The sequence below is a fragment of the Aplysia californica genome, unplaced genomic scaffold (genome assembly GCF_000002075.1).
Source record: "Aplysia californica isolate F4 #8 unplaced genomic scaffold, AplCal3.0 scaffold00043, whole genome shotgun sequence".
Lineage (NCBI taxonomy): Eukaryota > Metazoa > Mollusca > Gastropoda > Aplysiida > Aplysiidae > Aplysia > Aplysia californica.
Genome location: NW_004797313.1, coordinates 2,101,883 through 2,117,250, shown reverse-complemented (window position 1 = coordinate 2,117,250; position 15,368 = coordinate 2,101,883). Strand labels below are relative to the sequence as shown.

General features: G+C 40.3%; 1 protein-coding gene across 2 annotated transcripts in view; it reads right to left on the bottom strand.

The window, feature by feature from the left end:
* Positions 1-3,688: 3,688 nt before the first annotated feature.
* Positions 3,689-15,368, bottom strand: part of LOC101852386 (cytochrome b-c1 complex subunit 2, mitochondrial) — a 33,535-nt gene continuing 21,855 nt past the window's right edge. Inside the window, exons 9-15 of one of the 2 annotated variants that reach the window (XM_005092285.3) lie at positions 14,781-14,844; positions 14,315-14,380; positions 12,883-13,021; positions 12,255-12,335; positions 8,918-8,994; positions 7,753-7,906; positions 3,689-4,395 (exon numbers count right to left, since the gene is read on the bottom strand). In XM_005092285.3, the coding sequence (XP_005092342.1) occupies positions 4,306-4,395; positions 7,753-7,906; positions 8,918-8,994; positions 12,255-12,335; positions 12,883-13,021; positions 14,315-14,380; positions 14,781-14,844 (671 nt within the window). In that variant the 3' untranslated portion in view covers positions 3,689-4,305. The remainder of the gene's footprint in view (positions 4,396-7,752; positions 7,907-8,917; positions 8,995-12,254; positions 12,336-12,882; positions 13,022-14,314; positions 14,381-14,780; positions 14,845-15,368) is intronic. The other variant, XM_005092286.3, reaches the window with a different exon arrangement.

The following is a 15,368-nucleotide window of genomic DNA, read 5'->3' as shown; positions in this document are numbered from 1 at the left end:
TTGTACACCATGCAACCTCAATGCATTTTTTTTTCGGTAGACATTCACATTTAACTTCTGATTTTGATCTAACAAAACTCTATTGGTTACTTTTGATTGCAATGAGCTTAGCAACAATGTATTCCAATAGTTCCGTGGCACTGTTTTAGATATACACGTCTTGCAACTTTTCTCGCAACTTTTGCTAATTTTTCTTGCAACTTTTCGCAACTTTTGCTATTTTCCAACGCAACTTTCTCTGAGGACAGTGTAATAGTGTAATAGAAAATAAAAGTTGTGATAGCTATATATATGTACCCCCCTCGATACAATTTAGATCATCCAGGAATCGAGCTGCTTCGGCCCTGCCTGTCAGGGCCCACCCATGCTGAAGATACAACACAATGTCCGGGTAGATGGATTTGTTTGTTTGAGTAAATAGAAAATAAAAGCACATCGACACTATAATGGCCTTTTAGTGCTGGGATAAAGTAAGATAGACAGACAGAAACAACTGAGGGTGGGGAGGGGGAGTAAAGAAGTAGGGCCTACCTATGGCAACCCCAACCAACAGCTCATTTTCAGCATGAAATTAACTGAGAAAGCGTCTAATGTTACACAACGGATGCCTTTACACAAAAGACAGCTGAGTTTAATACATGTAGTACCTGTAACAGAGATATTATTTTTCAAACCAAATGCTATTAATCTACTGCTCAGTGTAAGTCTCCGTCATAGGCTCTTTTCAAAAGGGCAGTGTCTTACACTAAGCAGTTGGAACTGTTCATGTTGTATGTAGTTGCAGCTAGCATTCCACAGGAAGGCGATATACAGATGGATGCCCTAGTTTAGAGACATCTTCAAGCTCAACAAAATGTAAATACAAAGGAAGAAAGAAGGCCTCTAAAGAAGAAGGTGCGTCACTCTGAATCAAACAAACTCAAAATTTTAAGTCAAAGCAGGATCTAAAAAAAATGCTCGAAATCCTGCTTGAGAGCACTTTTTGTACACATTTTAGTATCATTAAAATTATGATACACGGTATTTATTATATGGGACACGGCGCACCGGCAGTGGAATTTTAGTTGCCGCGGGGGGTTCCCCGCTGGGCGCCTTATCACGTCGGGGTCACGGGGGTCAGCTCCCTGTCGCCGCTCTGTCTGGGCCGACTTAATTTTTGGTACTTTTCAACGTACAATTTAAGGTGCATCCTTGTATTTATGGTAATTCTCATTTAGTGCACCCAAAGCACGCATTTCTGCTCTTGAGACTCAAAAAAGAACGGACGTTGTAACTTGTCTGGTTATTTCGTTAGACGCGCTGGAGTCGGCAATGCTAAATTGTAATTTTTTTGGGACTAGCGTGAATGAAAAAAAATCAATATAAAAAAAACGCATCGTCAAAATCTGTCCAACTTTTGGAATATGAACGACATAACATTAGTGCAGATACTCAGAAAAGATGGTATCTGCGCTTATAATAGAAGGCTGTAATTTTACAATTTTATCCATCGGGCACACAATTCGCTACGAAGTAATTCTTCCAAATACAACTTTATGTGTCTAATATAATCATGAATATTCGCATATTTTCTCGAAAGTTTATAAAAGTTATCATGAAGTTTCTCAATGAAAGTACAAATCGATTTTAGTGCTAGAATATATCTTCAACGTAGATCTAATACACGAACAGTATCTGTTACACTCCAGAAATTGCTTACTTTTCTTAAAACGCTAAGTCTAGGTTTTGTAAGTGGACTGAATAATAGGGATGACTTCTCGTAATTGGGTTATAAGAATAATTTCTAGCTTTCCAGGGACACTGAATCAGCACCAGACTTTTCCAGCTTTTTTTACGTTTCTATGACCATTTGCAATAACTGACAATGTGACTGATTTCTTTACATTCATAATTGTGTCCGCGCATATTTCCTACACAAAAACTAAGAATGAATGTTTTAGCTGTCGTTATTTTTATTCCATACTAGAAGTTTATCTCTACCCATGTATTTACACGGTTTTGTGGTTTTTTAAATCGCTTATATTATATCTTTTTAGTTGTATGCAGGCTGCCACAGACACAGCATGATTCATGAACAAACGCAGAGTAACTTTCTCTTGTTTAATAGTAAAATAAGAGCTAACGCAGATCGTCTTTAGTTAAAACATGCAGATGTGCATCTTTCTTCTCTTATAACTTGACTATTACTACTACCGCAGATTTAAGATTTCTCATGGTAAAAGACATGATATTCGTAGTCAGTTTAACACAGGATTTGGAGAGATCTGTCGTGCCTTTTTTAAAATAATCATTTATTCATAACTTTGTAACTAAAATAGGACAAATTGGGTACTCTACAAACACTTGACTAGAACAAAAACTAAGGCACAGAAACTAACCATTCTAACGCAGAATAAATCTCAAGACATTGAGCTTTTAGTACATTCGCGTAATGGTTTGCTGTGTGGGATGGGGAAGAAGTTATATCGTTTTAAACATAGTCAAAAATGCGAACTTCCCGACCGACACCGGCAAAGTCGCCTCAGGGCTCATTAACCCCGTGACCCCGAGCCGGGGAGCTCCGGTGGGCTGCTGAGTCACGCGAACTAAAAGTAACAGAATCGGGCGAAAAGTGACGCCGTGGGGAAAGATTACCTTATTTTGTGCAATTTCAATTTCTCTTGTCCTACTCTTAATTTGGTTGGTTTTTCTGCTAAGAAAAGAGGCATCTGGATAAAATGTTGTGATATGGTGATAATTGCCTCCTCTTCAACTTTCACATCATCGACAAATCCTCTACATTTCCGAGTTCCTGACTCATCTAAATGTCTATGGAGTGCGAGTCTGAGGCCATACATGTGCTGGAAGCACAAAGCAGGTATCTCCTTGCCCTTTAGAGAAGACAGACTAATCCATGAAATATCAAAACTGTTTTCATTTGATGAAATAATAGTACATTTTCCATTTCATACGCTCAGTCAAAGACAGGTCTGAATTTTGACTAAAATTGCTTCATAAACATTAGAAATAAAGCTGAACAACCCATCAGCTGCCAGCCATTAAGTAGCTATGTGATGAAGCAAAACAAGATTTTTGCATCTCTTATAAAATTTACCCCACTGGGGTTAGCCGCTTTTATCAATAAGACTGTGTTCTGCTAAATAAGTGTGTCTGTGGGGGCTCAGATCCAACAGGTTCAGTGAACATACACTAAAATTAATTCTCTGGGGTGAAAGTTGGATATGTCTGTGACACTATGAGTAAGACTGCTGCTACCTTGAAAAGCACAGCTTACTCAGCAGCTTAGAAAGCCACACTATGGAATGGACTTTTCTATAATAAGCTTCCATATCAGCTTCGAGTGCTGGGCTACAGAACAGACTGCAGGTCACTTGTTTCCAACGATGATAAAGACTACTTAATGATAATACAGTTGTATATAAATGGTTGAAACCATAATGATAACACCAAACAAACTTGTTTAGTTTTAGCACAAGTTTTATGACCCTTGCAATACAAATAGGCCATACAAGTGCCGAAGATTAAAAGTGTTACTAGTGGGAAACGTACAATTAAAAGGAGAAGACTAGATGTTTGATGGTAGGAAAGACGGAGTAAACTACATCAGACACATGCCAACCACCAACACAAGCTGTTGAAAGCACCCTTTCTTTGGGACACAAAGAGAAAAACCCATGGACCAGCAACAAGTTTGTGAAGAATTCACCAGTTTTATTGAACTTAAAAATCACGTTGTCAAACAGTAGGCCAAAGTCAGTGCTGTATGTACATGAAACATGACAAGGACAAGGTTTCCACCCTTCACTGACAAGGCACAACTACGGTCTGTCCTGTATTCTGGATCTGCTGCTTTGCTGATGCATAGTGGAATAGCATCAGGGGGTATTTTAAAACATTCTGTTACTTTACCCATTTTTTTCATAAGTAGTCCTGTCTGCATACTGGGGTCCTACACAGGTCAATGAATATATTACCCTCAGTATAAGGGATTCGTCAGCCTTACCTAATGATAACACATTGAAATTCATAAAACAAACCAGGTGTCAAATTACTAAATCAAGAGAACAAAATACTAGGGAAAAAAAACTAACTACACATCTTTTTTTTCAAATCACAAGTAGACAGTATCTACTTCCATCCAATCATTGTACATCCAGTCTCTCGCTCAGCCACTGGGCCTCACACACATCGTCATGAAAAGAAAGACTCACAAGTTCACCAACCCAACCCCCTCCCTTTCACTGACAATATATACTACAGAGTTTTCACCTAACACAATAAGTATGTCATAGTGGCAAAAGGTGTTTACTTAGAGAGCTGATCTAAATATGGAACTCCCACTGTGTTTCCGGCGGCAGCCATCGTAGGTTTGGAACTGGCAATCTTCTTTGCAGCCTGCAAGCAAAATGTAAAATAATTAACTATGTTTTTTGTCTAAATTTGGTTTGTTTCAACATATAAATGGGAGTCAGAGAAGCACATATATTGATATATGTATAAAAACGAGTGTTTGGTGCTGGGGAAAGGGAAGACAGACAGAAAGAACAGAGGGGCAGTAAACAGTGCATCCACCAGCTGAAGCTGAAAGGTAAGGAAAATTCTGCCGGGGGTCTGAACTCAAGAAATTGAAATTAAGTACTTCTAGAGGGTTGAAAATGGCATTTGGGAGCCTGTTTGAGAAGAGATTACCAACAACCCATACTACCTATTTTTTCACTAAAATTTTGTCTTGTTTGATTTCTTCACCAGCATATCTTTCCATTGCTGGCAATGTTTAAAATCAGGTTCCCCTTCCATTGCTACTATAATTCTATTAATTTGTCATCGCACCATTGATAGAAAGCAAACCTGGGAATAATGAATATATATGTACCTTCACAATACAGTTACTCAGCGTATAGGCCTACCCAAATTTTAACGTCTGAATGTCGCATATCACAACCCCGGAACACCACTTCAAAATATTCTTGATTTTAGTAGTTTTAGCCCAAATTTCTTTCATCGCTGCCCTTATCGCGTTTCCGTGTGCCGTAGAATCTTCACACTGATAATTTCTCTAGATCTAGACAATAAATTTGTAAACAAGTTTCTTTCTGACTGTAATATTCTGTCTAAGATCAAAAGTCATTATACTTGATCAAGGCGCAGATTTTCCAGCCACGGCAACAATCCGAAGATAGGCAGATGGAATGAGGGAATGATAGAAAGGAGGAAAGTGGCACGAAAAGTTCGCCAGACTTTGATCAATCTGCAGGTAAAAAATGTACTGCCGACCAACCTGCAATGAATGCATGGGGCATAGCGGAATAATGGCTGATGGCAGGAAATGCGCAATCTGGCAGGTTTCTATAACATAAACTATTGCCGAGAGAATAACCGTAAATATCCTCAACTTATACAAGATGATACTAAGGTGAGTACGGATCTTTTGCTACGGAATTTCGGTAGCCCTATGCTGTCGCAGATTTTTACGGAGGGAGTTGATTATGATGGAGGAACAAGCAGAAAGTACGGATTTCCGTAAAAATACGGAAGAGAGGAAGCACTGAGTAAAGTAAGTTATACTGGTGGCAACTTCAAAGCACTCTCAATTAGAACTGAAAGGAGCGGACAAACAACAGACACATGAACGACACAAGGGCACGACGACTTTTGAAAAAATTACAGTTCTCAAGATCCAATATGACAATAAGAAAAGCAAGAAAGGATTTGCAAAGACCATATCTTTGTACAGTGGAACTTGGATTCAACGAGAACTCGGATCAACGAGATGAGACAGATTCCCCGGTTTTTTTCTTCTTTAACCGTTTTGCACTTACAGCGCCCGTATGCGCCCGCGCCGGTGACCTCCGCTCATCCCTATAGCGCCCGAATGCGCCCGCCAAAGGGGTGTTTGTTTCGTTGCCGCGGGAGGCTTCTACTTTTACTATCATCAGAAGTTTCACTTAGCTATCTTTATACAGGAAGAGTTCCGGTTTACTATGGTGTTTTTCTTGTTTCGCTAGCACAAAGAGTCACTTTTTGAGCGGGAACAAAAGTCGGAGGAGATTTTAGTTGTATACACGCCATCATGTCTCTAGGATGCATGGGCGCAAAGCTGCCCGATATGAGTACGGCAGAAACAAAATAAAAATACCCAAAGAAAAATCTTTTAAGTGCTTTCAAGTTTCCACCAGAGGCTTCAATCTCTGTGAATGTGTTGTATTTCTTTTGTGTGGATTACCTCTTAGTCAGTGGCAGAAACTTCGTGAGTTGAAGAAATGTATACGAGATCTAGATTTCTAGATCTAGAGATCCAGATCTAGATCTAGATCTACCTCAATGTCCACTCAACCAACTCTTGTTTTATTTTCTTTCTTTGCTCTCACTTCATTATTTTTGTACACTATTTTCAATTTTCCTTCTGAGGCTGTCCTTGTTTTTGTTGTGGTTTGTTTTTGTGATTTTATGTTGTTGGTTTTTTTACAACCACCCCCTTCTTTCCTACAAGGAGCGCTCTCGGAATCCAAGACACGCATCTCAGAAAAACCTCTCATATGATTTCATACTCTTCTATTCCACTTATAATTTTGTACTAGTAATTTAGCTCATTCATTTTCCTTTCAAAAAATACTATTTTCATCATTTTTGGTTGTGTTTGTGATTTTATACAATTTTTTTAGTAAGGTACCCATTCAATTTTCATGGAGTTATTGCCCTTGTCTTAAGGATGGGGGGCCACAGCTGGCCAAGCCTGCTAAGTGCGAAAGGGTTAAAATCAATTTTTTTTAAAATAACCCGGATTCAACGAGCACTTAAATCAGCGAGCTCGGATTCAACAAGGTCGCTTCCAGAGTGAACAGCCTACGCAGACGTGGCTTCGCTCATTTTTCTTCCAGAACGAACTTTATCCATTCCCGGAAACAATCCATTGCACCAGCACGTGAATCATTATTCACTTAGCCGATTGCATGCAACCGATCAGCGGCCTTTTGTCATACCAACACATGCGTTTTTGGCTCGCGCACGTGTCTACTCTGGCATGTGTCGGGGTCGGATGGGCGGCCTGCACACGTGTGACTGTGTGTGTGTGTCGGGGTCCGGGCGTTGAACATCACAGTCACAGATACAAACGCGTCACAGTCTTTTTTCGCCCCTCGGCAACTGATCATTATTACAATGATAAGCTAAATCTAGACCTGACGTGGATCAACGTAATGAATTGTGCCCTGGTCTATGAAATCAAAAGTTGCCGTTAAGCTAGGCTCTACACAGCAACAAAACTTTTTGGTAAACAATCGAGATGACAAAGGCGTGTGCATTTGAACGAATCGCGTCTTTTTTTTTTTACACAGCTCAAAATATGCTGGCATTTCAGGCACTACCTGTGACTTCTCTTTATACATTACTTGCTCAGTGCCTGTAATTATCTACACAAAAACCTTGTGTTTGCTATAACGAACACTCAGATTCAACGAGATTTTTGGTCAGGCCCGGCAACCTCGTTGAATCCGAGTTCCACTGTACATGGTATTTAAAAGGGAATGTTTAAGATCTTTTTTTAAATTACCAGGTAATCTCCACAAATTTTCAAATGAGTAAATCAAAACTTGGGAAAATTTACAACATTAACAAAAAACCAAAAAAAACCCAAACAAAAACAGAAGGAAAAAAAGAAAGGAAAAAACAGAACAAAACCTACAGAACATGAAACAATAAAGGAAATTGAAATAAGGGCTGATAAATTAAAGTGCCAGTCACATCTAGACTCACATTGTTGACGTCAGCGGTAGTGACAGCATCCACCATCTTGTAGACCTCCTGTGGGGTCAAGACCTGATCAGAGTTGAGCGTCTGCTCTCCCAACCAGCTCAACAGCACGTCGGGGTTCTCAAACTGCATGCAGATGCTGGCCTTCAGCTGGGTCCTGACAAGCACATACACATACACACACCAATATGAAGTCTATGACATAAAATACATGTTTGTTTTTATGACGGCACAAAAACCTTGCAAACAGAAAAACCAGACAAATGGTTTTATATCATTTACAGTGCATCACTTCTTCTTGTAGTATACACTGATATACTTGCTGATTTTAGGGAGAAAATGGCGACCAAAGTTTGGTTTCTCTAATAGCTAAAGAGTCCTTGAAAACTGAAAAATGACATATTTTGAGCATTTAATCAACATTTTTCAGTAATATTCACATGGAACAATTCTTTTGTATGGACATAAAAGGATTTGAGCCAAAAAACAAAAATTCGATAAAAATTGTCTAACTGGCGGTAAAATGCCTGTTTCTCCGATTTCGTTATTTTGACGAGCATCTGATTTCACAAAGCCTCACAAATGTGACTTGTAATGGATGGATTCAACTAAAGGATTCCAATGATGAGTTCAAAGTTAAAGAAGAAAACAGAACGAGTTAAAAATCCACTTCTCTTACAAATATGGAATCCCAAAATAGTGCCCCAAAATATCAGAAGCCATAAAGCCTAAAGTTCAACGACCATTCACCAAAAAAAACAGGCAAATGCAAACTGTAGTTACATGTTCACATAAATACTTTTACTCATTATTGCCCAAAACAACTGGATGTACACATTAGCAAGCATTACCACTTGTCATTGAATTCTCTTGACAGAGACTATGCCTACATGCAGGTCATGTAGAACACATTTTGCTTATTTCAAAAGAGTTGCCTACAAAAAAAAATTGTATTTTGCAACCAGCTTATCAAAGACACCATAGGAGATTTAATTCCTAAGAAGATGCTTAGTATGCAGCAATGAAAGAGCCAAAGCTCTATAATACTTGGGCAGAGGTGGAGTGTTCATTCATTCACCAGCAGTGAACTACTTTGGTCAAAATACAGGTATATAAATGTGTCGCATGTAAGAAAAGTGATACATTTATTTGATCATAGCATACTTACTTAGCCCGCTCTACATCCTTATCTGAAATTCCAGAGGTGAGCACAGACCTCAATTGGTCAGCACCTGCTCTGGCCACCTGTTCATAAAAACAAGATCCTCATTATGAGCTGCAGAGGCACATAGATATCATCTTGGGCTAAACAGTTAAAAGAAAGCAAAATAACAGATTCAACCATTAAACAAGAGAAAAACAGTTCATATCAGTGACACCTTGCAATCAGAACGTACCAGAGAAAGAGAGGGAGAAGGAGAGAACAGGGGAGAGAAGGGAGGGGGAGACGGGGGCGGGAGAGGAAATGTTTACAGTTGGCATACAGCGAGGTAAATATTCATCTATTGGAGGATAAAGCCTGCCAGTCATGCTGCCCCCACCCCCCCTTCCCTTTCTCTATTTTGCCTCTAACTGATCTATTATTTAGCAATGCCAATTGAGCTTTCCCTAGCGGCGAAAATTTGGTCCCCGTTTGCGGGTGAATTTTTGGACCGGGTCGTAGCGTAGGTAACTAACTTTCTCAACCTCGGTCTGCTTTATTTCTTGACCAATGTGAATGAAACTCGACAACCAATCAGAAAATAAGGCAAACTAATGATATGTGAACGTTGAAGTTCGTACACATAAATTAACCTATACTTTTGGTGTCGGAAACACTTTTGTATCGGGTGTACCGTATACTATAAGGAGCTTGAATTTCAACGTCGAGATGGTAATAGATCTATCTGTCCTCTATAGTGTCCTCAAATTTGAACGTTTTGTGTCAAGTAGTTGTTTAGACCCGATTATAAATGCACAACTACCCCCCTGTCCAAAGCGGCTTCGCACGGAGACCGACCAATTTTCCCTCACAACCTCGGCAAATGTATGCGACCTCCAAATCCCCGCATGACTATTCCGAGCCCATTCATTGGTCACTCAAAATAGGGCAATGGCGGGCACTAGAGTTGGGGCGAGCGGATGGTGGGTTCGTTACTCGCGGTCTCAGTCAGAAAGAGCGGGTAACGGACGGCCATGAGAGCGAACTGCGAACCTCAAGACAGTACGTTTTTTTGGGTCCGCTCCACAATTTGACTCTCTCGGCGAGCGGACTGCGGACCTCAAGCTTCAATTCAGTTAGTTTTTTGGATCCGCTCCACAATTTTATTCACTGGGCGGACGGGCAAACGGAAGAACTCTAGCAGACGAGATACTCGACGCGAGATTAGACCCGTCGTCTATTGTTTGTTAATTAGGCCTAATGTTTCAAACCACTAGCCTAGCGGTGCCACAAGGAGTGAGAGAGGCTGGTGACGTAGTACTATGTGTGTAACCTTTCACCTCGTGCGTGGGGCACACTGTGTAGGTTCCAATTATCGCAAAGGCGGGGGGAGAAATTTCCGCCATGAACGCCTAGCTACAATGTGAGGCAGGAGGGTGATTTTTTTATAAATTAATTTGGGGGGGGGGGGGGGTTGTAAGTTGTAGGCAATGAAAGGAGTCTCTGACCGTCTGAAAGGAGTCTCTGACCGTCTGGAAGAAGTCGCTCCCGTCTGTCCGTCCGCCCGCTCGAATGCATGGAGTCTCTTGGTCCACCCGCCCGCTCGCTCGCTAAACGAACTGCTGTCTCTGCCTGATGTGTAGCGAGTAGCGAACTACTCTTCACAAGCGGACAGTTCGTTACCCGTCCGCTCGTTTGCGGGTAGTGTCAGCGAGTAGTTCGTTACTCGCGGACGATAATTTTGCAAGCCCGACCCAACCCTAGCAGGCACGCGCATCCGGTTGTTTTTCTCTCTGTTCCCCTGTAACATCGCAATGGGGATATTCCGAGGCGAGGTGTTCGAGTCTCAATGGTAAAAAAGAATTTTTAATTGTACGGCCTAGTATATTGAATAAACTTTAATTTTAAAGTTGGCATGGTCTAAAGTCATCAAAGAAGGCTTTGTCATTATTTAGTCACGCTGCCAACATATTCTTAAAGATCCCATGTTGTAATACGATGCTATAAATAAAATGCTCTCATCCGGACACCCCTCTTTCGCAAAATCGTAATATGTACACTAAAATTTTAATTAGAACAAAATTACGAAATGGTTAGTAAATCTGACTGTAGAAATGATTTCTCCACCCAAAAACACATCGGGTGGCCAAGTTTCTTTCTAGCATTCAAATTAATTACTGAGACATCGTCGATTTTCTTACAGAATCTGCTATTGCGAGGTACACTTTAAGGAGTATTTTCCTATATGTGGGTCATCCATATTTTGCCGACCTTAACAACCCCATAACTATTTATATATGAACCTATTCTAAAAATTCAAGAAGCATAATTCTTAGAATTGAAAATTCTTTCTTAGGTACCAAATAATAAAGGGCTAAAGCGAAAAATTAAATTTTCATTGGCATTGCTATATTACAGTAGTCTCCGCCTAAGATCCCTGTGCTCGGGAGCAAGGAAATGCGGGATCTTAACCGACGAACCCAATGAAGAATCTATGGTGACCCATGTTAAGGCTCACAATCGGTAAAATGTTCTCCCTCCACTCTACAATGAACTGACGTGACCCCTTGGTGGGTTTATGGCATATGGCGAGCAAAGAGTGGTTAACCTTGATGACCTATCACGGTGCATAGTGGGATGAGGCGTGCCATTTTGACTTATTATCCTATCATGAGTCTCAAGATCTACGCTTATCCAGTTGCCCCTCCCCTTTACCTGTCGAAAATTTATAGCTTTCCATCTCTGACCAAGTCCCCCCCCCCCCCCACCCCTCCACCCCCACACACACAAACCACCTTTGTCGTTACGCACCATTACGTTGTGAACACACCAATTAAAATTCAGTCCGTCTTGCAAATTCGGGAGTAGAGACAACTGCTGCAATGGCCAAGGAAGAGTTCACGGTTCGATGTGATCCCGCCTGGAGCGAACGTGTAGGCCCTACCCACCCAGCGAGTGATGCAAGTTTAGGGGGAGAGCTCAGGTGTGAGTGCGATGTTCGGGGAAAACAAAGACGTCGGTCAGTTCACATCCCGGTGTGATCCTGTCGGGGGCAAACATTGTATCGCTTCATCGAGTTTTACAACGTGTATGTGATCATATTCACGAGAGTGGCTGATCTCTGACGCGACGAACAGTTTATTGATCTCAACTTTTCACTCTTGGTTGATCAGCTGTGCCCGCCTCCGTTTTTGTTTCGCAAATTATGATCTGAAATGCGGGATCTTAGCCGAATGTCGACCATCAGAGCGGGATCTTAGGGGAGACTTTTGTATAGTAAAAATTCTGTTTTCCTAAAACAGCGGGATCTTAAGCGAACCGGGATCGTAAGCGGTGGGATCTTAGGCGGAGACTACTGTATTACCTTGTCAATCTGAGAGCTCTGGGCAACAGCTGTGAACCCAAACAGGCCAGCGTCTGAATAGTTAGCAGTGAAGGCCGACACCTGTGAGAAGAAAGAAGACACTTTTTGCTTATTTTACCCTCTGAGATATCATACATAACACAGTCACTCTGTGAAGTGCCAGTACAGAGTTGAGTGCTGAGCATTATCACACTCTAAATTTTCTGTCTTTTCTAATTAATATTTGTGATGTTAAGTTTCCTAAAAGGTAATTATCTATTCATGGAATTCTGCCAGTAACTCTTTGAAATAAAAGAAATTTATACATTTTTTAACCCCTTAAGACAAATGGTATAGTTCTTTTTTTAAACAGCTTTGTTCGTAACAAGTTAAGAAATAATGCATACAACATGCTGCTTTATCCCATACAGCACATCTCAAAAATAATATCACAATTTTTCTGACCAAAATCTCAAGACCTACCAAATATGAAAAAGACCCAAGTTCCATAACACAACAAAGGCTCACTCTTGATTTGGGGAAAGTCAGAATTTTTGCATAAACCTCAATTTGAGGAAAGTAAAAAATTTTAGCACAACCAAACTGAGACAACAGCAACAGTAACAACTCTCCCCAGCACAGAACTCACAAAGTGAGGGACATCGACAGCCTTAGACACAGCCTTGCTCAGCTCCGAGGTGGCTGAGCCGCTGCTGTACTTGACATGAGGTCCCACACCCAGCACATATTTCAGCACTTCTGAGGGCAACAGGTCCTTGCTGCCCACACTTGGAAGAAAAAAAAAAACAGGGAGAATGTCAGAGACGAGAATAAGTAGAATCATTTCAAAATCCTTACATCGGAAGAAAGAATCAATTGTCGACTTAAGTTTCAAGGTTATTACCATGATGATGGCCACATTTTACCCTGAAATAAAACGACAAAAAACGACTTTGTTAAAGCCCTTGGGAGCCCTTAAGGGCAATATCCAGAATTTGGCCTTTTATTTACTGTATAAAAACATTTTCTGTTCAGCCACTTTGTGAATTCTGCTCTTCAATTGTCTCACACTATTTGGAAATATCCATGGAGTAGACTAAAATGTTTCGTACAGGGTAAATGAAAATCTAATTCTTCAACACGGAATCTGAAAAAATCTCTTTTATCTTCAAAGCGCTGTGATCACTCTTTGACTTACAAAATAAACAAAATGGCAAATCATTTGAAGATTGAACAATGCAAAAACAAAACAATTCAAACAACTCAGACAAATATCAAAACAAGTTAATCTCCAATAACATACAGAAAACAAACCAAAATTAATTTAACCCTCTTAGCGCAAATCACGAACTGGTCGTGCTGACTCATATCTCCCTTCAGTGCACATCGCGACCACCGGTCATGATCTGACATGAGCGTAGAAACTATACCGCTGACGTGAGAATAGCGATTTTTTAAAATGCTGGTGACTACAGTCATACAGTCCACCGGTGCAACATTTTTTACTGACATTGGCCGCGCATTTGGCAGTCAGTGATCAGTTAGGAGTTTTTTATTGGCAATTTTCTGGGATATTGTTTACAGTTTTCAAAATGTCGGATCGTCAGCTGATTTAGACTCAGATTTGCCCAACATTTTTCTGGAACCGGACGACACTGATAAAGAGTTTGAAGGATTAGGTAGGTCCTCAAATAAAAGATTTACGTGTGAATGATAGGGATACATCATAGATCTAGCGAAGTTCAGTCCAGAAGGAGACATCGATATTCCTGCTGATCTCCAAGCAGGCTGGACTAAAATTAGGAGGATTTTGATACCAACAACAACATCATAAAAAACCACATCTGACCCGACATAATGGTAGTTCATTATTTAAGACACATTTTTCCTTCTTACTGTAATTAGAAATTAAGATGAATAAGAAAGACATGAGCTTTGTTTTATAACCATGTTGAAAATAAACATTTTTTTCTAAAATAAACCCAGCACTGAAGGGAAATAGTACAAAAAATGGCTTAGTGCAAAGAGGGTTAAATGTTCCATTACATAGTAGAAATAGATTGCAAAATAACACAATATACTTGAGATCAATGGGTTCATCTCCTGTCTCTGGTGAACTTTTCTTTCTGGGCTGTTTAAAGAACATCCTACAAAAATTAAAAAGCAGAACAAGGTCCAACACAATATTCCCTTTACTGAGAAAAAAGTTAGCACCACTAACACTTTGATGCAATTTCTTTCTTGGCGAAGCAATTCAATATAATGTACATACACATATACATACAAGCTTTTGTAAACAAAAATTGACATAAGTACTTCTAAAGAACACAGCGGTAAGACACAATATTTGTATGAGTATGATAAACATCATAAAACTTCACGTTTTCAGAAAATACAAACATACCCTTCGAAACAGTGAAACACATCACCAAAGCTAACAGTTCAGCTTCATGGTGTATCACCTTCAATTTAACTTAGATTCTACAATAATTACTTCCTTTTCTTCTCAATCTACAGGTTCACTGCCCAAAGACAAATCTTACTTACTTTGGTCCACCCAGAGCGAAAGCTACATAAGACAGTTCTCCCCCAGTGTTCTCTCGGACTTCACCTGCAGGTCAGAAGGGAGATCATCAAAACACAGAAGTATACAGAACAGGAATCTTGTATAGGACCATAATAAAAAACCAGTTTGTACAATGACATAACAGAGCTTGGGTGAGATACTGAAAGTGAGCATGTCTTACTATGGTACTCTCATCCAAGTTTTCTACAGATCCAGTTAAATCCCAAAGAACAAGTAAACCAGCAAATATACTCAGAAATGAAGAAAGACCAGTTGTCTGAAGATTGTTTGTTTTTGTAAAGTGTTTTACGGCGCTCCCAACTGCATAAGGTCATAAGAGCGGGCGGGACACACCTAATATTTTCAGTTGGTAGGAAATTTTGATTTTTGCCCAGGTGGCGGCCGAAGCCTACTCTTATCGATTTTAGACCACCAAGGGATCTTTAATGTGCACAACTTGCACACAGGCCCTCCGAGATTTTTCGCCCTTGTCCGAGAAGGCTAGGTGTAGATCTTTCCTACCAGAAGATCAGGGGTATTGCAGAAAGACAGCAGTTAGGAGGAGCCAA